The sequence below is a fragment of the Nematolebias whitei genome, chromosome 2 (genome assembly GCF_014905685.2).
Source record: "Nematolebias whitei isolate Nwh7 chromosome 2, NemWhi1, whole genome shotgun sequence".
Classification (NCBI taxonomy): domain Eukaryota; kingdom Metazoa; phylum Chordata; class Actinopteri; order Cyprinodontiformes; family Rivulidae; genus Nematolebias; species Nematolebias whitei.
This window is the reverse complement of record NC_056499.1, coordinates 52,289,696-52,312,641: the sequence shown is the minus strand read 5'-3', so window position 1 is coordinate 52,312,641 and position 22,946 is coordinate 52,289,696. Positions and strand designations below refer to the sequence as shown.

At 44.0% G+C, this 22,946-nt stretch overlaps 1 protein-coding gene across 1 annotated transcript in view; it reads left to right on the top strand.

Moving 5' to 3' along the window:
- Positions 1 to 13,708, top strand: part of LOC119424814 (katanin p80 WD40 repeat-containing subunit B1) — a gene marked incomplete at its 5' end in the record, with an annotated part of 28,251 nt that extends 14,543 nt beyond the window's left edge. Inside the window, 4 exon segments of the mRNA XM_037692319.1 lie at positions 12,541 to 12,753; positions 12,826 to 12,975; positions 13,250 to 13,326; positions 13,542 to 13,708. Coding sequence (XP_037548247.1) covers positions 12,541 to 12,753; positions 12,826 to 12,975; positions 13,250 to 13,326; positions 13,542 to 13,620 — 519 coding nt within the window.
- Between the last annotated feature and the right edge of the window lie 9,238 nt (positions 13,709 to 22,946).

The following is a 22,946-nucleotide window of genomic DNA, read 5'->3' as shown; positions in this document are numbered from 1 at the left end:
TCGTAGCCCCCGAGCATGTGAGCACCCCGTGGTTCCCAAACCTGCAACATCTGTTGTTGGGTCGACCATGGAAACTGCCGTGGAGGGACAATGCTCTACTCCAGGCAGGAGGAGCGATCAGGAGTCACCCAGAAATAGGCTAACCCCTTTGGGTCTGGCCGCTGAGCGGATCCGCTTAGAGAAGATGGGCCTCTCTCAAGAAGTGGTATGCACAATCCAGGACTCACATGATGCTTCCACCACAGCGCTGTACACATCAAAGTGGACTGCTTTTCAGTGCTGGTGCACGGAGAAAGGTATAGAGACCATCTCATGTCCACTAGGTGGCGTGTTGTCCTTTCTGCAGTAGCTGATGGACAGAAATCTGGTGTTCAGCACAATTAAAACATATGCTGCAGCCATTTCCTCTTGTTACGAAGGTTTTGGTGACAGAACAGTTTTTAATCACCCGCTGATGAAGCATTTTCTAAAAGGTGTACGGAGACACAGACCGTTGTCACGTCCACTAACTCCACAGTGGGACTTAACAATGGATCTTCGAACCCTGATCAAAGCTCCTTTCGAACCTTTAGATCGTTTCAATTAAATTCTTGTCACTTAAAACAGCCCTGCTGTTGGCTTTGACATCTGCAAAGAGAGTGAGTGATTTATCTGCGCTCTCTGTTGCCCCATCATGCCTCAGGATTCAAGCTGATGGCAGCTCAGCTGATCTGAGACCTAACCCAGCTTTTATGCCTGTAGTAAATGTGGGGAACAGCTTAGCGGTTGCTTCACTACTAATTAATTATTCTTAAAGCTAGTTCAAGCACAAATAATATTAATTATTTAAATACAACAGATTCTTTCTTTTTCGAGCGAAATTAATGCCATGTGACCGAGACAACTGTGAGGATTGTTTAATCAGTGACATGAGACGCCATTTTTCTTTGACCCATCAGAATAAATGCGGTCATTTATTTAACAGAATCAAAATTTAACATCAAGACATGTACCCATTGATTTGCTGATCTGTTTCTGATTAATAAAAACTTGGCACGCTTTACTAACAAGACAACAGAACATTTCTGAAGGCATCTAGATTGATTTACTGGCAAAGAGGTTTACAAGAGGAGAGATTTAGAGGTTTAAAGAGGAGGATTTAGATGGATGAAGGAAGATGTATGTTTTGTTGACCAGAATTAGCACGCTTCTTTCAACACCAGCTCAAACCCCCGGTACACTCGGTGCGTGACGACTCGTTACCTTTGCAGAAGAAGAATCAGCTCCGGTACAGGGTCCATTTCAACGCTACCTTTCCAGCGTCTCCGGATAAAGCGGCTAGTCATTGTCAGAAGTCGTGTGGTTTACTCCGTTAAACAGAACAAGCTTCCTTCAAAGTTGTAGGCGTTACGCCCGGGTGAGTTCACAGCGAGGCGCTGTGACTCCAGCTGGGATGGACGGACCCTCGTCTCACGGTCAAATCCATCAGCTATTGATTAAATCTGAAAGTTCCTTAGGAACTCTCAGGAACTTCAGTCAGAGAGATTCCACTCAGAAGTGGAAGACTCCATGAAAGCCCCCAGGAAGACTGAAGACTCAGAAGACTCGAGAAGACTCACTAGTTCCAGGAAGTGTTGACTTTTAAAAGAGTACTCACTTTCGGTCACTTAGTACTTCCTGATTGGTTGAAACAACCAACAGGGGGGTGTGTCAGTGATGTCAGAAGGTTATTAAAAGTCAAGAGACAGCAGGAATGTTTAAGAACGTTTAGTACAGACAGGGAAATGTTTTGAAGAAGTGAAAAACTTTGCAGGTGCTAGTTGCTTCTTATTTACTGTCTGCTAGGTTTAAAAACAAGACACTTCGTTCTAATAACTTGTCTCTGTCTGTCTCTGACTTTCGACCGACATCACTACTCCTCATTCAGACAGAAGATCAAAATGCATAATTACTTTGTAAATAGACATTTAACTTGATTTCTAATTTAAATGAGGTTTAAAAATCATTAATACTGTTTCACAGTTGATTTAAAATGAGTGGTTCACTTCAGCATTTAGAAATAGTATGGACTAAACACACTTTGATTATCAAGATATTCTAAAATAGTAATGATAATGTAAAAAGAAGAGTGTTCTTTCAATTGATTAATTCAGGATACAATTAAATAGTCTCTGGATGAGCTAATTTGTATTTCTGGATTCAAATCAATGAAATAACAGTTCCTGTCCCATGAAGATCTTCAGAGACAGGTTGTTGTAGTTCACTACAGTCCCCCCTTTAGAAATCATCGCCTGTCCATGGGGATGAATTCCAACATGAACTTACTCCTCCGAATGTCCTTGATCTTGATGTAATCCAGCAAGAGGAAAACAAAAGTCAAAGAAGGTAATCCCACAACGGTTTAGGTAATTCCCTAATGTTGTTGGTAATTCCCTAATGTTGTTGGTAATTCCATTATGTTGTTGGTAATTCCATTGTAGCAATGCTTTAACCCCTTGGAAACAAAGTCTGTAATCCATTGGAAAAAGTCATATAATCCACAATGATTGGAGGTGTTGATTGATCAGCATGCAGAGGGTTCCCTCGATTAAACTGCAGAGGCGACCACTGGATGGAGATTGGAGACCCACGTTGGAGTTGTAGGTCCCTTCAGCGACGGTTGCTGCTGGTGGTTCCCAGTGGGTGCCATTCTGGTTCTATGTGTTAATGCATTTATGTGGTTTTAGTTGGGCTTATGAGTGGGATTTTACATAAGACCTTAACCTATATGCACCTGGTGTGTAAGCTACCATGGTGTAAATCAGTTACAGGCACCAGTTAAAGGGTGGGTCATGCTGAAAAAATATATATAGGGATTTATACCTATAGAAGGGCATTCCAAACTATTTTTCCATTCCTAACTTGGTTTAAGTCAGATTTACATGGCAAAATATAGTTTGGTTCAATTGTCTGTTGTCCCTTTAGATGAACGACTTGAGGTTTTGGTTTTTGGTTTCCCCCTAAATGTTTTTGGAGTCTATGGCGAGACTCCCGAATAGGATTGTTCGAGTAGGTTCGGCTTGATCGTCGTGAGACCAAAGTAGGTTAAGGTAGCATTAATCTACATTGACTCCTCAAAGGTTGAAATTTGACAGATGAACTGCATTTTGGCATAGTTAAAGTCCTTTTAGTCTCTAACTAAAGTACACACAAAATCCATTCTTGCTGGGGGTGTTCAGAAACAATACCAAAAACCAATTAAACGATCTCTCAACATCGACAAAAGTAGTGATTAAGCAACCAAAAAAACAATGTTTCAACATAGACAAAAGAAGTGATTAAGCAACTAGAAACAACGTTTCACTGCAACAGTCACTCTGATTGTCAGATTCGATCACGTTATCGCATCTGAGTTGTTATCTTAACACTTAATCAAGCTTAAACCTATGTAGTTTCTGCTTGGATGACCTTTTTTCCCACTTGGTCTGAGTTTGTGAGATCTTTGTCTCTTGTGGAGTTATTGAACGCCTTGTGTAGTTTAACCTGGTTTCGATGTACCCATTTAACAATTGGCTCTTTTTGGCCTTTGCTGATTTTGATCTGATAGACATATGTAGACAGTTTGTCTGTTGTCAGGTGGGGTCCAGTCCACCTGGGCATCAGTTTGCGGGCGAGAGTTCCGGTCCCGGACTCTCTTTTCCCGGTTGTAGGGGCGAACGTGTAGTACAAGACCCTATCTCCCACTTGGAGTTCCTCGTGAGAGGCCTTTTGGTCATAGTAAGCCTTTCGTCCTTCAGCAGATTTTTCCAGGTTTTTCAGGGCAAACGCAAAGGTGTTTTTAAGGTGTTCTTCCAAATCATTCATGTATTGTTGGGTGGTGTAGGCTGTTGCCATGGCGGCATCGCCTGATTGGTACAACAGGTGTAGAGGGAGAGTCATTTGTCGACCCGTCATCATCTCAAAGGACCAGAGGGAGTTTCACGTCCCAGTCCTTGTGGTTTGCGGCTACGTATTTCTTCAAAATACTTACCACAGTTCTGTTTGCTCTCTCCACTTGGCCTGAGTCCTATGGGTGGTAGCCAACATGGAAGTTGACTTTGATGCCTAGCATCTTCCACAGTTCTTTCATCACTTCAGCTGTGAAGTGTGTACCTTGGTTTGAGTTCACCCTGAGAGGAAGTCCAAACATTGAAAATACACGATTCATTAGTAACATAGCAGTTGTTCGTGCTGTGTCGTTAGGAGCTGGTAGGCATTCTACCCATTTGGTAAATGCACAAGTTACCGTGAGAAAATGTTTATTTCCTCTAGTGCTCTTAGTAAGTGGTCCAACCCAGTCGATCTGGAGGTCGGACCATGGGAATGCAATGCCTCTACTTTGCAGTGGTGCTCTGTGGAGTGGTCTGGATGGCTGAAACTGGCCACAGACCAGGCACCCTTTTATGTAGTTCTTGACATCCTTTTTCATTCCAGGCCAATAAGCAACTTGTTTTAATGCTTTCAGCGTGGCGTTATCTCCCTTGTGTCCTGCGTACGAGAGGTCATGTGCATGAACTAACATCACCCCCCTGTGGTCATGGGGGACCACGAACACGGGTGAGGCCGTCGGTCCATGAGCAAAAGTTAGGATGCCCTTGATTAGTTTTAGCTGTTTGCGCAGCTTAAAGAGGACTTTAAGGTCTGGATTGGAATCCAGGTCAGCTTCGGACGGAGTGTTTTTCTCTGGGTCAGTCAAGTACAGTATCATCGAATTTATCGCAGGATCCAACTTCTGAAGTTGGATGATGTCTGGGTCAGTCAGCACGGGTTGTACAGAGACTGTGGTGTCAGCCAGTTTGGCTGCAGCCTGTGCACGTGTGACTGCCATTACCTCGGCTGTAGGTTGTACTGACAAAGTTCCGAGCAGCCAGGAGGGGTCAAAGGACCACTGAGGGCCGTCCACGGCTCCGTCCTTGGCTAGGGAGTTTGCAAGGTCATTATACCACTTGTCATCGCCTAGGACTCTTGAATGTCCTGGAACCTTTTTCCAGCAGACCTGTAGGTCATGTGATGTCACCAAGTGATCACATGCCTTGAAAAGCTCTTTGTGTTTGACCACTTTCTTGTTGCTTATGAGAAAGCCGTTCTGTTTCCACAGAGTGAGATGACACAAGAAACTAAGTTGAGCGTAATTAGAGTCTGTGCAGATGACTAGCGTTTGGATGGAGCGTTCTACTGCCATCTGAAGAGCTATTAGGATTCCTGCAATCTCAGCGTACTGAGAAGTGTGAGAGCCTAATTTCTAGCTAAAGGTGACCTCTTGTTGGTCTTGGAGGAGGATCCCTCTAACATCTGATTTGTAGGTTTGTTCGTGGTGGAATGAGCATCCATCCACGTACATTGTTGTCATATCTTTGCAGATATTGCTATCAAAGTAGTGGTGATTTGGGTCCTCGTTTACTGAGGGTTTTTTCGCAGCTGGCGGATGGGTGGCAGTTACATCTTGTGAACATTCCTGGCAGAGTGCCAGGTCGGTGCCCAAATGTGACTTCTTGTTTTGTCCGTAGCGGATGTCTAGGTCAAAACTTTGAAGCGCCATGAGCCACGTGGCTACCCGTGAGTTTGTCACCACACCACCTCTGATGCGTTGGCTAGTCAGGAAAGTTATTGGCTGGTGTGTTTCAACAATGATTTTTTGTCCACCGATGTAACTGGAGAAGTGTTTAACTGCCCACACAGTGGTCAGTAGAGCTTTCTCACAGTCTGAGAACTTTAATTCGGGGCCTGCCATTGTCTTACTGGCATAGGCCACCACACGCTTGTCTTTGTCATGCATCTGGTACAGACCTGCATTCATGCAGTGAGCTGAGAAGCCCACTTCCAGGTGAAACTCTTTGTTGTAGTCTGGATAGACTAGACATGGGGCTGACTTGAGTCTGTTCCTGAGAGTGTTCATTGCCTGCTGTTGGTTATCAGTCCAGACAAATGAGACGTCTTTCTTTAAGAGTTCAGTCAGTGGTTTCGCAAGGTCTGCATAGTTCTCTATGAATTGGCGTGAGTAGTTACACACGCCCAGAAAACTTTGTAGTTCTTTGAGATTGGTGGGGACTTTGAGATTGTCTAGGCCTTGGGTGTGAGTCAGTTGTGGTTGTACTCCGTCTGGACCTACTAGTAGGCCAACGTAGTCCACCTTGGTCCTGCATCACTGGCATTTTGACAGTGAGATTTTAGCACCAGCAGTAGTCAGTTGATTCAGAACGTGGTCAATCTCAGCCAAGTGTAAGTCCAGTGTTGGCTGCCTCAAAAGGACATCGTCCACGTAGATCATTGTCCCACGTTCATGGGCGTCTGGACATGCTTTGTTCAAAAAGATGTTGAACTCAGCTGGTGAGTTAGCCTAGCCAAAGGGACACCTGGTGAAGGTGTATTGTCAGCTACCAAAAGTGAAAGCTAGTTTGTGTTGATCCTCGGCGCGCACAGGAATGGTCCAAAAACCAGAGGCGACGTCGAGGGTGGAAAAGTACTTACCATCGTGACCTTGGGCAGTTCCTGTTGGATCTGGGTCATTGGCCACCTAGATAAAGGAACTTGTTTGTTTAGCTTTCTGTAGTCTATGGCAAGTCTCCACTTACCATTTGGTTTCAAAACTGGCCATAAAGGCGCAGAGTAGGTGCTATTATAATGTCTGATTATGCCTTTATCTAAAAGGTCATCAATGATTTCCTTGACAGGTTGATGTGCTGCCAGGAGAATCTTGTATTATCTGACAAATGTAGGCAGTGAGTTTGGCGGAGTTGGGATGCTCACTGTGTGGAGTGGGTCAACCCACAGTCCATTGAGTCAGTCGAGAATGACTTCTCATATTTCATGAGAACTTGGCGGAGTTTATCCCTTTCTTCATCAGTCGTCAGGGCGTCGGCTTGGGCGACCACCTGTTCAATCTGTGAAGAGATTGCTAAGGGTTCTTGATGTTTGGGGAGCTCCAGTGAGTCCCTTTCTGTGTCGTCAGACCTGTCTATAAGTAAGACACTATAGGTTTTAGGTCCTAAATCGACATCATTGGTTGAGAAGAGAGCTATGGCCTGTGTTGGTTTCGTGAACCAAACTGGACCAGTCTCTTGACTCGATACCAGGTTGTCTGGGAGTCCTCCCAGAAATGGAATGCCAAGTTCAAAATCATGAAAATCTGTGGAGATCAACCGTCCTAGCCTTGTGTTTCTCGGGATCAGTACCTCCTCTGTGCCTGTGTTGCACACAGCAACAGATGTGGCTCTGGAGTCGAGGCTCACTTGGCTTGCGGCCTCAATGGACAGTCCTAGTTTGAAAAATGTAGGAGATGGTTGAAAGTACGCCTGTTTAAGGCTAATAGCTTGTCCCGCCACGATGTGGACTCGTACAATTAGGTTTGTTACCTGAGGTGATACTGAGGTGTTTTGGTTGCTAGCAACCTGGCAGACCTCTGGAATGGTCTGTCCAGCCGTAAGGTTTGCTGTGTCTAGCACAGGAGGATCCTTTTTGGCTGATTTTAGTGACCACAACACATTGTGGCTGGTGTCCACTCAGACACCTAATCTTACCAAGATGTCAGAGCCTATGTAGGTTGCATGTGGTAAGTCTGGGACCACGATGAATGGGTGGACCAGTTCCCGTTGGTTCCAGCTCAGTTTCAGGTTAAAGACTCCTTTTACAGTCATCACTCATGAACTGTTGGGATAAAATGGAAAGCGGAAAGCTTTCCCTATCAGAACTGGACCCAAATGTTTCTTAACTAATGTTTCGTAGAAAGCTTGGTTAATAGCTGATTTATCTGTCCACAGCGACAGTACAGCATCTTCAGTGTATGATCCTTGGATCTCTACACCTTTAACTATCAATGGTATTAGTATCCGGTGGGCTCTGACTGTCTCAGCTCGCAGAGGAGGCTTTCTTGTTCAGTCAGAGTTGGGTCCACTGGTTGGGTCTCTTCGGTTTCACATGCTTTTAAAGGCTTACTTACCGGGACTGTGTTCTCTGCTGAGAGGTCCTCGGTCCTTCTGCGGTGCCTGCTGTTGGGCAGTCTGTGACTGTCTCAGGAGGCATGAGTATTGGCAGGGGTTTGCTCACTCTGGCCCACATTGTCTGTTCACCATAATCTATAATCGCCTCAAAGCGATTTATAAAATCCTGGCCAACCAAAAATGGGAATGAGTCAACCGTAGACACATGTACCGGGTGGTATAGTGTCATCTTGCCAACCTGCATGTGAATCATAGCTATAGCTGTTAGGGTTGTCCTCGTCTCTGCGAGGCCCTGCAGTTCTATAGCACATTCTATGAGAGGTATTTCTCTGTGAACACTGTTAGCGGCGGTCCTGAGCTCCTCGAACAGTTTGGCTGACATAATAGTTATGTCGGCTCCACCGTCCAGTAGGGCTTCATGGGTGAGGACCCCTTCAAGTGTGATTGACAGGTAAGCTTTTTTAGCGACCCCCTTTCTGATCAGGTTACACAGGAACCTTGTAAGTTTTGGCCTACGTTTCTTCTTACGTTTGCCTTTGCCTGTGTAATCCTGGTTTTTCCGAACCGTTGGTGCATTTGCTGCTGCTGTTTCTGAGGTTTCAGTTTGTGACGGATCACCGTTGTTGACGTGTGATTGTACCCCCCCTTTTTCTGGTGAAGGCCTGTCAGAGTTTACAACAACAACGTCATGGTGACTGTCCGTGACAGCAGTAACGGTGTTGTCTGTGTGCTCTGACTAATCAGCAATGATATTGCCACACAACGCGTCAGGTTGTTTGTCCGTGGCAACACCTTTCAACAATTCCAAGAACCGACGCACACTCTCTGTCTCGTCCGAGCTCAGAGGTCTGGGGCTCTCTTTCTGGACCTGCTGCTGTTTCTTTTTCATCTCAGGCTGTTCAGGCCGACGTGGTGGGGGAGCAGGTCCCCTTCTCTGGGGTTCCCAGTGGGATCCCTGGTTTTATGGGTCACCTTTGGTGCCATACTTTTTACCCTTAGGGCATGCTCCCCCCTTCTGGCACATTTGTTCATCCTCTGGTTTCTTAGGAAACCATTTAGGATCCTGTCTGGACCAAGGGGCACTCACCTGTTCTGATTTGGCTACTGGGAAACCTCGTTTCCTCTCTCCTTTTTTGGAGGGGGAGCTAAAGCTCTCATCCCTTCCAATTCTAATGACTGGGCAGGAATCCTCTCACCTGGGAACACCTCAATGGGTGTTTTGGCCTGTGAACGAGCTTCAAAGACATTCACAACACAATTTTTTATCTCACTGATGGATTTCTCTTTGAAATTAGCCATCATTTGCACTGACATTCTTATGTCAGGGTGGAGATTTTTTGCTGAAAACGAACTTAAACGCTTCCTCCTCCTCCATGCCGGTTTCGTTCCTGTAACCAAAATAAGCCTGCAAAATTCTGGAATAATATGCCCTTGGGTGCTCATTCTTACCTTGCATGACCTTGTCGGCTGGATATCCGCCAGGTCCCGTGCAAGGGGTATACTCTTTCATAAGAGCAGCACTTAACAGGCGGTAATCCTTTCTTGTGGCATCAGGTTGACGCTCTATGAAGGAAAACACCGTCCTGGCTGAAGTGAGCCTGATTAAACCTTTTTTATCCTCAACTGTAGCGTTGGGATAGCTTCTTAATTGGAAGTCAAGGTCGTTCAGATAGGCCTTAGTGTTGGTTGAACCCAACGGCCCCAGCTCAAAGCGTTGGACATCCTTCGCTATTTTATGCAATTCTGGCTGAGGAATTGGTGTTGTTGGAACAAAATAATCACGTGGAGGTGATTCACCAGACTCATGTGGAGGTGGCAGAAGGGGATTATGTGTAGGAGGTACAGCAAAATCCTTCTGAGGTGGTGGTGGGTGACCTGGACTCTGACCCAGTTCGCCTTTGAGTTCCAGACATCCTTGCCCCTCGTCAGAAATTTTATTTGCTGCTGCGGCAAGTTTTGCCTCACAGGCTTTTAAGCGTTCACGTGATGTATGACACTCACTTTGTAAACGCACGCCTTGTTGGACCAACGCTGCTTTTTCCAATCTGCACTCGTCCAGAGATTTTGACGTGAGCTGCAACCGTTGGCGCAGAGCATCATTGTCTGAACACAGTGCTTGGTAATTAATCCCTCCTTCATGTAGCTTTTCCTCATATGAGTTTGCTTTTGATAACAGCTAAGCTTGTGAGAGCTCTTTTTCACGTTTCAATTTTACAAGGTTTTATAAGGTTTCCTTATAAAATTTAATCTGTGCCACGAGTTTTAGGTACTCCACACGTGTTGCCACGTGGTCCTCTGTCTCGTGCATCAACCTTTTATCAAGTGCTTCTGCCTTGTTGGCCTCACTATAAAATTTAGCTTTCAGCAAGAGTGCTATTTTAGCTAGTTGTTCATAGCTTGACTTCGTTATGGCTGTGTAAGTCACACTTCCTGCAACTTCCTTCAGCTCGTCCAATAACTCTGTTGAGGTCATGCTGTCCACCTGGTCACCATATGGATATAAGGATTCTGTGATCAGCCTCTTTAGGGCAGTCTCAAGCCAGTCCTTTTTATCACATGGATCAACATCAGCTTCTGTTAAATCTGCCATGGTTATCCACTGTTTAGCAACCTATCTGGTTAAACAGTTGCAATCTTAGAGTTTTTAACAGGTAAACTATTTTATTTAAGTGAGCAGCGAGATTCACACACTATTTAGCTCTGCGGTTCCATCAACAGTACTGTTATAAGCCAACTTTCCAATAAATGGGCACCTGTTTTTTGGTTTTACCCCATGCATGAATATTCTAAGTAAATGCCTCCTGTGGCAGTGTTACTTAATGAGCTTATTCTAACAGATACAAGAGCCAGGCTATTTCAGTGTACTCCAATGCACTTAAAATTAATAAACCTGCAATTTTTCAAAAAAGTCTGACAGCAACTTGTAGTTTTAAATGCTCTTTAAGCAGTTTAATTTACCAGAATCTGCTATTTAAACAGTACCCATAAACCAGGCTCTGATTAACAGAAAAAATTTTTTAATGAAAGGCGAGTGCACAGCTTTCTTTCTGGAAAACTGTTATACTCTTTTTCAACAGCAGGTGGTGGTGTAAGCTTACTTTTACCGGTAGGAGTCGCTGACGACGTCCTGTGAACCGTCCTGTTGACATCCGGTTGTTAGCCGTTAGCTACATGTAGCAAACGGTCGAACATGGTTCACATCAGCATTTATGGACGGATTTAAAGCTTAAACGTCGCGTCGCTTAACAAGCACGCTTTTTCTGCATGTACTCATGAGTTCAGGAACAAAAGTCAGGGCCTTATTCAGCTTTTTTAAACACAAAGGGAGACTCCGTTAAAACGAGCTTCATTTCCGGGGTCACGTGACTTTACAGACACGTGAACATCGGAGGTGGGCTTTACGCACTGACAGCAGAGTGAGAGGACGTACAAGATATGTCACCAGCTTCTCAGCGAATCAGAACGACCCAAACAGTGGTTCTCAACCAATCACAGCTCGTGTGTACTCACCTGAAGCTAGCAGTTAGCATCACAGTGCAGGATATTTGCACTGCGGCCACGTGGTCATCGCTTTGCTCATTTATTCGCTTTTATGTGCGTGATGTTTCGGCTCGCTCCATGGCTCATTCTGTACTCAGCGCTTTAACAGAATGAATCTTATTGTTTTCATGGAATTTCATTTAAACTCACATCTGACTGCATGCAATTACAGAGTGAAATGTTTATTATCAGTCACAAGTTTTGTGACTGTTGTTTTTTGTTCTATTGTTACTAATCAGTTCATGACTACTATTACCAATCAGTTCATTTGATTACTAATCAGTTCATTCATTATTAATCTGTTCATATTGAAGAGCTGTTGATTTGCTCTGTTCACTGTTTCAGCCTTCCCCCCTTTTTTTTTCCCTCGTCGAAAACTTTTCTCTCCGGGGCGCTCCTGTACACAGAACGTGTAATTACGAAGCGCGCGTCTGTGCATGGTGCGCGTAATTACGCAGCGCATAATTACTTCACATAGAAGGCTGAGTGATGAAATGTTTTTTGGTGCAAGCGGGCGCTTCATATTGTGTCTGAACGGACCCAGTGAGGCATACACTACATCCCGCTTTGCCTTTAACCCACCAGCGACAGCATTAAAGGGCAAAGCCTATACTAAATTGAACGTTGGTTACGTACTGTAACCCCAGATTCTATGAGTATAGGCGTAGCCCTTTAAGATCTGGGCCTCACTGGTTCCTAAATGGCTGAAGAAAAAAGCTATTTGGGAGCAGATTACCCGCTCTCAACGTAATTTATACGGACCGGGTGAGGCCCTCACAACAGGTGGGCATGGACTAAAGTTTTCAGTGCTACGCTTCGCTTGACGGGATAAAACCCACCAGCGACAGCCTTAAAGGGCTACGCCTATACTCATAGAATCTGGGGTTACAGTACGTAACCAACGTTTTTTTTTTTTAAAGCTGTTTGAGTCCTGGCCGTTCAGAACACCAGCAGCTTTCATCAGAGGCTGCTGGGACTGGACCGAAACGTTGGGCAGGATGGATCGGTTGGGTTGCTGTTAATTGAACCCGTCATGTGACCTTTATTTTTTTCTTCTCCATCACAGGCTCTACCTCTTGCCATCTCCACGCCTATCCAGAGGGTGGAGCCTACAGTGGTGTCCTGTATAAAGTGCCCCGCCCCCTCCTCTAACCCCTCTCCCTCCTGCCTTCCTGCCCCACCCACCCAGATCAACAAGGCCAAACCCAATCAGCAGCCTAGAATTATTTCCAGCACCAGGAATGAACCCATTGGTCTGAACGTGGCCGACTTCCTGCCGGTGAGCGCCGATTTCTCATGTGATGAGTAAAAACACGACTCCTGCAGTCACTTGAACCCTTTCTGTGTTCAGTCTGCAGCTAACCACCGAGCTGCTGACCTGAGTGATGATGAGGCCCTGACCCAGATCAGGAAGGGTCACGACACCATGTGTGTGATGCTCAGCAGCCGACTGAAGAACCTGCAGATGGTCAGAACCGTGTGGGCCCGAGAGGACATCAAGGTGATGGAGTTTTCTGCTACCTGGTGGGAGTGTTGCTCTAAAACCTTCAGACCTGAGATCAGGAACATTCATCATTTATCATTCACTCATTCACGTTGATGTTCCTCCTTCAGGCTATGAAAGGGATTCAGTTCTCAGACAGTAAAAACATGTAGGCTTATCACTGATGATACATGCTAATAAGGTCCTGAAGCCTGACCTTAGTAATCTGCTCTGTCTGACAGAATCTGATTACATGAGTAAAACCTCAAGTGCTGAATGTTTATTTCTGCAGAAAGCTCTGGACTCTGCTGTCTCCATAAATGACCTGTCCATCATGGTGGATGTCCTCAACATCATCAACCTGCAGCCGTGAGAAGCTCGCACACAAACAGATTTAATAAAATTATGTCAGTCATCATTTAAATTCTCCATAAAGTTTGATCCGTTAGCGGTAAAGAGATAATTAGATTCTGCTGTTAATTTCAGCCTGAAGAGTTAGTCAGCTCCATGTGACCTTCAGTCTAGTTTTAGTAAAAAAAATAAAAATTAGAAAACAGGTTGTGATACATGTTCTTCTGTTTCAGATCTTTATGGAAACTGGATCTGTGCATGAGTATCCTGCCTCAGATCGACAAGCTGCTGCAGAGCAAATATGAGAGGTGAGGCGCCTGTTGGATAAAATGTCCTCTAATCTCACTTACTCAAAGAAGCCACACTGGATGTCAGGAAATTTTTAACTGGTTTTACTTGCAAGGACAGATTTTCACCACGGGTCACACAGGTGTACAGAAGGTACACACATGAAGCCCAGTCACGAGCATTCACCATGGGCAGTGTGAGAGACTTGTTTTTATATCTTATCAGCTCCCAGCTCACAAACAGACTGGCATCCTCCCAGCTGCGCCTGCAGCCTCAAATCATTTCCTCATCTGGTAACTCAAACACATGGTTATTGGGCAGTTAACATTCTCAGCCATAGGAGTTAAAAACATCCAGAAAACTTGACCAAAATTCCCTAACACCGCCAACAACCAGTCTGCTAAACAAGTTCTCTGCAAAGACAGAGGATGGCTCCAACCAGAAGTCATGATCAATGGAGAATACAAAAAAACTATATTTTTAACATGATATGTCACATACAGAGCAATCAAACAGAGCCATCATACAGAGCCAACATACAGGGCAATCATACAGAGCCATCATACAGAGCAATCATACAGAGCCATCATACAGGGCAATCATACAGAGCCATCATACAGGGCAATCATACAGAGCCGTCATGCAGAGCCATTATACAGAGCCCACATACAGAGCAATCATACAGAGCCATCATACAGAGCAATCATGCAGAGCCATTATACAGAGCCACTGAGCCATCATACAGAGCAATCATACAGAACCATCATACAGAGCAATCATACAGAGCCATCATGCAGAGCCATCATACAGGACCATCATACAGAGCAATCATACAGAGCCATCACACAGAGCCGTCATGCAGAGCCATCATACAGGGCCATCATGCAGAGCAAACATACAGAGCCATCATACAGAGCAATCATACAGAGCCATTGTAGTGATATAGCTGGTAGCTTCACTACTAATTATTATTATTTTTTTTTCATTTAGCCTTTATTTATCCAAGTAGTCTCATTGAGCCACAAGAACTCATTTTCACTTTCAATTAATTATTCTTAAAGCTAGTTCAAGCACAAAGAATATTAATTGTTTAATTACAACAGATTGTTTTCTTTTTCGAGTTAAATTTCTGTTATGTGACCAAGATAACTTGTGAGTGGAGTGTTTAATCAGAGACATGAGACGCCATTTTATCTTTGACCCATCAGAATGTAGTATGTACATATACTGATATATATTCATACTGTTAAAACGGATTCTTTCATTTTTTTGGACTGTATAATGACGTGCATCTGAATTAATAAAATGTGGACGGAAACGTTAATTATCTTTGACTCACCAACGACAGTGGGTCATTTATTAACATAATCAAGTTTAACACATCACACATTTACATTAATTGTCAAGAATTGAAAATAACGACAGCTTATTAATCAGTTTTACAGGAAGTAAACAACACGGCGATTGTTTTCTCACTTCCAGCCGAACAACAATGTCAACCACACGGCGGTGATTGAAAAACTTTGCTTCAGACATTTCTAAAAATATCTGGAATGATTTTTAGCAGATAGAAGAATTTTAAAGATGGAAAGATGAAGTTTATCTTGAGAGAGATGTGTGAGGGAATTTGTCTGTTTTAACCAGAACATGCACGCTCCTTTGGACCAGCTTATCCCAACGGTACACTTTGGTTGAAGATCGACTTTTTACCTTTCTGAAGATATGTCAGCTCCAGCGTAAAGTTCCACTTCGAGCCACTTTTCAGCGTCTCCGTAAGAACAGCTAACCCTCGGGAGTCGTGAGGTCATCCAAAACAGAAATTTCATAATTCTCAGATCTTCTCTGGTTCAGCTTGGTTTTCTTTCTTTCATCAGCATCCTGAATTCCAGCCTTCATGAACTCTGGAACTGCTGTAACTAGGAAGTGCTGCACCTTTTAAGAAGGGTCACTTCCGTTTCATTTGAGAACTTTCTGATTGGTCGAATGGACCAAACAGAGGTGTGTTTTGTGATGTAAGGTGTTATGAAAAGTCAAGGAAAAAGATTAAGATTGTTTAAGAACAGACAAAAGATTGTTTTGAAGAATTCAGACTTCGTGGAGTCACTTCTCCAGTATCTTGCTGTAAAAGTTAAACATGACATTTCTTTTCAGTAAACTTGCAGTTGACCGAAACTTGAACTTTGACCAACTTACACACTTGCTCACTGAAGACAGAAAATCAGACAATGCATCATTAACCTGATTTCTTCTTTGAATGAGGATTAAGAATCATTATTACTGTTTCACAGTTAATAAAAAATGATTAGTTCACTTCAACATGTAAACATTGTTTGAACTAACACAATTTGATTATCAAACATTTGTAAAATGGTAATGATAATAGAGAATAGTCTTCTTTCACTTGATTAATTCAAGAAAGAAAGTCTCAGGATGGGTCAACCTGTATTTCTGGATGCAAATCAATGAAATGACAAGTTCTGTCCCATAAGGTCCTTAGGTCAAGGTTTTGACATCAGGCCTAGTTCACTACAAGAATAAATGCGGTCATTTATTTAACAGAATCAAAATTTAACATCAAAACATGTACACATTGATTTGCTGATCTGTTTCTGATTAATAAACGGCACGCTTTACTAACAAGACAACAGAACATTACTGATTGAGACTGATTCATCTCTGAAGGCATCTAGCTTGATTTACTGGCGAATAGAGAAGTTTAAGAGAGGAGGAATAGATTTAAGGAGGAAGTTTAGATGTGGAGTTATGTGTTGAACCAGAACATGGCACCCCTCCTCCGACATCCAGCTCAGCCCTCCGGTACACTTCAGGACGTGCAGCGACTTTGTTACCTTAGCAGAGGATGTATCCACTCCGGAACAGAAGTCCATTGGTACGCTCCCTTTTCAGCGTCTCCGGTTAGAGTTGCTGGGGGTCTTCAGTAATCGTGACAAAGTACTCGGTTCAACCGAATAAGCTTCCTTAGGAGTTGAGCTTTTAATGCTCGGGTTGAGTCACAGCCGAGGCAGGCTGTGACTAGGCTGGACTGGAGAGACCCTTGGCACATGGTCAAATCCATCCGCTACTTAATTGAGTCTCATCTCCGACTGCAAGTTCCAGCAAGACTGCAAAACTAAGACTCATGAAGACTTCGAAGAAGACTGACTGAATAGTTCCAAGAAGTGTTGTCTTTTAAAGGGGTATCCACTTCCTGTTACGTGGTACTTCCTGATTGGTTGAAACAACCAGCAGGGGTGTAGTTCGAGTGATGTCAGAGGGTCACTAGGAGTCAGGAGACAGCAGGAATGTTTAAGAACGGTTAGTACAGACGGAGAAATGTTTTTTAAGAAATGAGAGGAAGCAGGTGCCAGAAGTTCTTATTTACTGTCTGGGAGTTTTAAAAACAAGACACTTCGTCCTCATAACTTGTCTCTGACTTTCGACCGACATCAGGTCCACTACCCTCATTCAGACAGAAGACTAAATGCACACTTACTTCGTAAATAGGCATTTAACTGTATGATCAAAGTCTAATGAGGTTTAAAAATCATTAATACTGTTTCACAGTTGATTTAAATGAGTGGTTCACTTCAACATTTAGAAATGGTATGAACTAAACACACTTTTATCAAGATATCTTAAAATAGTACTGATAATGTAAAAAGAAGAGTGTTCTTTCAATTGATTAATTCAGGATACAATTAAATAGTCTCTTAATGAGATAATTTGTATTTCTGGATTCAAATCAACGAAATAGCAGTTCCTGTCCCCTGAAGGTCTTCAGCGACAGATTGACGTCAGAGGCCTAGTTCACTACACCATTATACAGAGCCATCATACAGAACCATCATTCAGAGCTATCATACAGAGCCATCATACAGAGCAATCATACACGGCCATCATACAGAGCAATCATGCACAGCCATTAGGAATATGTGATATGGCATAAAATTCATATCATATGTATTGTGAAGGGTGGCGATAACGATATATATCGCAATATGTTTTTGGTATAAAACTTGCTAAAAAAAATGCATTGCCATCATATATTTTGAATTAAGAAAATTCCTCTACTAGGTCCAGAGAGTTTTTAAATAATAAACAAATCAAGTATTAGGCTTCTTTCTTGTAGTGCAAAACAGTGCAAAAGATATCATTTGTAGTTTTAGCCATATGTTTTAAACTAAAAAATATGTTGTTAACTCTTAACAGTTTTCAGTCTTACTTAAGAACTGAACAGCAACAGAGCAGCATTTTACACTGAAACACTTCACCCTCCAACCCTCTAGTGGGTGACTCCTTCTGCTTTAATGGAGAGCTGACACAAAATGAGTCTGTGGCTTTGACCAGAGGGTCTCGCAGTAAAATCACACAACACAGCGTTCTTTTCAATGATCAGAGAGCAGGTTTCTCTAAAGCTGACCAACGCTTATTTTAACTTTCGTTGGGAAAAAAAACCCCACTTTCGACAGAACACAGTGTTTTGCGCATGCATCAGAATATGGCAACACTACGACAAGCCAGCTGTACTTAGCTTGTAGCTTCGCTACTTAGCTCTCGAAGAAAAGAATTTAACGCCACTTTTGCACAGTTTTCGGCTCAAAAAAAGTAACGATTAAATCTGACAGCTCTGATTTTACCCTTGAACACTACTTACACACAGTTTTCAACTAAAAAAAGTAACAATTAAACTGACAACTCTGATTTTACTTTAGACACATCATTACTGCGGTTAGCCGGTAGAAGATAAATCTATATCGTAGGCTAAATTTCTATCGTTTCTACCGTATACCGTTTATATCGCGCATTCCTAACAGCCATCATACAGAACCATCATACAGAGCAATCACGCACAGCCATCATACAGAGCCATCACACAGAGCAATCATGCACAGCCATCATACAGAGCCATCATACAGAGCTATCATACAAAGCCATCATACAGGGCAATCACACAGAACCATCATACAGAGCAGTCATTCACAGCCACCATACAGAGCCATCATACAGAGTCGTCATACAGAGCCGTCATACAGAACAATCATGCACAGCCGTCATACAGAGCCATCAACAGATACTTTTTTAATTTAAAAGTTTAATTTTAGTAAGTAAAATCGAGAGGAGCCAGTTGAAGTGGTTCGGGCATCTGGTAAGGATGCTCCCTGGGTGCCTCCCTAGGGAGGTGCTTCGTGCATGTCTGATTGGGAGGAGACCCCTGGGAAGACCCAGGACAGGCTGGAGAGACTGTCTCTCATGCTTTGGAGACCTCCGAGAAGAGCTGGAAGAGGTGGCTGTGGAAAGAGATGTCTGGACCTCCCTGCTCAAGCTGCTGCCCCTGAGATCTGACTTTGGAATAAGCGGAAGATGATGGGTGGAATTCCATTAGGCCTCTTAAAATCACACTGATTCTCCTTTTCCCTCTTTGTGGAAGTGGAGAGTACATTCAGTTTTTCTTTATTTTCTTTATATTTAGTTGGTTTCTGTTTTGTGATCAAGTTGTTTTTGTTTAGTTAGTTGATGGTTTGTGGTATTTACATCTTTATTAGTGTTGTTTGTTTGTTTTCTTTGGTTTTGCATCTTTTCATCACAGGTGTGGCCAGCTAGGTGGCATCTGAGACTTGAGGTCCAGTGCTGGTTTAGATGTTTTTGAGATGATGAGAAGACATGACATTAATGTTGGTGCTCGCTTTCTGTGAGGCATGGAGGAGGCTGTTGTAAAAACATATTTTAGTTATTACAATAAAACTGGTTGGTCTGGAGGAGGGTCGATCTTCCTCAACCGTTTCTGGACCTTTATAGGCAATGAAGATGTAGCCAAACATTGCCATCTTGCAATCAGTCCAAGTCTCCATCCTTTAATATATGTTATCTGTGGAGGATAGAATCCCTCTGTGGGTCACTCAACCTTTTCTCTGTTTGCTCTTACAAACATCCATCTTCTGCTCAGATAGCATCTTTCAAAGTTTGTAAGAAAATCTTCTCAAACAAGAAACAAGTGTAAAAGCACGTTTAATTAACATTTCCTCACATCCGTCAGTTGTCAGTTCATAATAATCCAATTACAAAAGTTAAAAATGTAAACGTAAATTGTGAAAACTTATACCTAGTGTCCTCCTGATTCCTGCTCAGTAATCCAGGTAGAAAAATCCAACAAAGACAAGTCAGGTCCTCTGGACGGATTCTTCTTGATGACGCGTTGGTTTATGCATACTAAAACTCACATCTCTCTTTCTTACATACAGTAGGAGGTAAAACTGTTACAAACACTTTACTATTTCACTCCTTCCTCCCTTTTTCCATATATTTAAACTAATATGTGGAAAAACAAGTTTGTTTGAATTGCCTCACTGACAGGTACATCTAAAAAATTTGAATGTTGAGAAAGCTTTTTTTGGGGGTCAATCATTTCAGAAAGTGAAACTTGCAGTGATAGCTCGGTGGTCAGTGCAGTGGTCCTGTAGTCCTGTGGGTTTGAGCCCAGGTTGTGTCAGGAAGGGCATCTGGCGTAAACAATTATCAAGTTTTTCATGTGAGTTTACTCACTGTGGCAATCCCTGAAGAAGGAGCAGCTGGAAGAAATGTACATATTTCAGAAAGTGAAACTCATATAGATTCATTAAACACTGAGTGAAATACTTCAAGCTTCATTTCTGGTCATTTTGATGATTATAACTTACAAATAATGAAAAAACAAAATTCTGTGTCAGAAAATGAGGTTTAGAGGTTAAATATTGTAAATTCCTGGTGTCTCACCCTGATGAACTCCTTGACATGAAATGTCTCATTTCTCAAGTCCAGCCACTCCAACTGTCTTACCTGCTGAGGAAACAAAGAAATGGACTGTCTCTCAGTGGTCTAATGTCCTCGTTTCAGATGAAAGTAAATTCTTGTTGCCCTCTTCATCTTTCTTGTAGTTTTTGTCATCTGTCTTGGTGTTCTTTTAATTGTTCTCATTCTTTTAGTTGTTTTTGTTGATTGCCCTGTTGTTTTAGTTGTTTTTTTTTTTGTCGTCTTCGTTGTTCTTCTTGTTTTCCTTGTCCTCCTTCTTGTGGGTCTTGTTGTCCTTCTTATCCTTCTGGTTGTCCTTGTGTTCTATTTCGTATAGGCTTCGCCCTTTAAGAGCTGTCGCTGGTGGGTGTATCGCTAAGGTGCTCAGCGCTGCACTGAAAACCTTAGTCCACGCCCACCTGCTGTGTGGGCCTCTCCCCTGGTCCATATAAATTACGGTGAGACCGGGAATCGGCTCCCATTTTTTCTTCAGCCAGCTAGCTAGCACTGTCAGAAGAACGAAGAAGGAAAGTTGTCCAGCTTTGACCAGCACAACCTTTGCTAAGGCTACCTGGGTCTCCGCCACGCCAACCTCCTGCCGTCCCGGTGAGCTCTTCCTCCCTGAGGAGAAGCAGACGAGCAGCCTTGTTCAAGCTAAGTGCCGAGGAGTACTTGTCCGTGGCGGGCCGCTACCTGCTGGACGACGCCATCGCCTTTTCTAACGTTTTTTCCTCGTGGTAATCGAATGATTTCCTCGAAAAAGGTGATGTTAGCAGCAGCTCCACTGAATGTTTATTCCGTGGCGGGCCGCTACCCGCTGGACGACGCCACAGCCTTTCTAACGTATTTGTCCTTGTGGTAACCGAATGTTTTCCTCAAAGGCGATATTAGCTGCAGCCCTGCCGAATGTTTTTCCGATGTGGGGGGGGGGGGGGGCGCTACTCCCTGGACGATGCCACTGCCTTTTCTAACGTGTTTTTTCTCGAGGTAAATCGGATGATTTCCTCGAAAAAGGCATTGTTGGCAGCAGCTCCGCTGAATGTTTTTTTCTGTGGCGGGACACTATGCACGGGACGACGACACCACCCTCTTTGACGCAGAGTCACGCAGTGAACCAAATGGCTCCTCCAAGAAAGGCGATGCGGAGTTGCCCCTTTCCTCCTGGAGAGCGTAGTGACGGAAGACGAGTGACCAAGCGAATGCTCAGCCACCTCGGATCTTCCCACGTCGGCGATCTCACCGCTCCCAGCCGTTGGTGCCCTCCTCTCGGAGCAGCCCAACATAATCCAGGAGGATGTTAACACAAGGGATTTCTGCGATTTGCCTGTCCCGCATCGCCGCCTGGATGACCATGATCCAGAGGATCACTTGGCTCCGCCTCTCACCATCCGTGTCCGAGAGGCTGCAGAAAGACCTCCTGGAGGGCCCCATCACCCCAGAGGTGCTGTTCGGGGCCAACTTCAGGACCATCCTTGAGGAATCGCAGAGGTCTGAGGAGGTCTCAGACTGTACACCATCTGGTGACGTCACAGTCCATCTGCCCCTCCAGCCGCTGAAGGGACCGCCTTGGCCAGCAACAGCACCAAAGGTGCTCCACAACTGCAGCAGCGATTTCATGCCCCGCTCATCCGCCAGCCCCCTCCACCATGTAACAGATCCTTGAGGGGAAGGTATGTGTTTTTTGATGATGTATGTTTTGATATAAAACAGAAACACCTCTGAAAGTTTTTCATCTGAGTCTGTCAGATCAGCTGATCTCTCAGCTGCCTCTCTTCACACATTCCCCATATAGAACGAGCCAGTAACCTCTAAACGGTGTTTTAAAAGGCACCGCAGTTCAGTAAATATCACAACACATGTCTTCCACATCAGCTAAAATTATGTTTTTTTCAGCAGACCGAGTCTGGTAAAATCCCTCGTCTCTCAGCCAGAGCCTATTTTTAATTTCTGCTATTTTTCTGCCCACTCAGTGCAGCGGGAGTAAACATGTTTCTCCACGACAGCTGCAACCTCCACCTAAACGGCGTCTCAATCAGAAGCGCTCATGCCTCCTTCGGTGTGCACTGACTCACCTCAGCTCTATGTGAGACCGCAGCCTGGGCCTAGCACAGAGGCACACATACAGCCTTTTTTTCCATCGGAGCCCCCATTGGGTTCCCCTGGAGAATCTCCGGAGCTAGTGATGTCAGTAAGGATTTTTTAGTATGGTTGACCTTCATGAGAAACATGACACAACACGAATGCGTGCCTGCTCTCTGAGCACTACTCAGAGTGGCAGCGAGTGTGTTCCCTGGACAGATGGAGGGACCAGCTGTTCAAAAGGGGTTACACGCTACAGTTCACGGCGCAACACCCACCGTTTTCAGAGGGATTATAGAGACGGTTCTGTCTTCTCCAGAACAGAGCTCATCTCTCCAGTCAGAAGTTCAGGAATTTCTGACGAAAAACGTGTTTTCCAGAGCTCCCAACAGCTGCTGGAGAACTTCACCAGAACGACTGGTTTTTACCTCCATAGATCTGAAGAGCGCGTATTTCACATTTCCATCATTCTGAAACACCCCACGCACGTTCTCAAAATGCGTGGA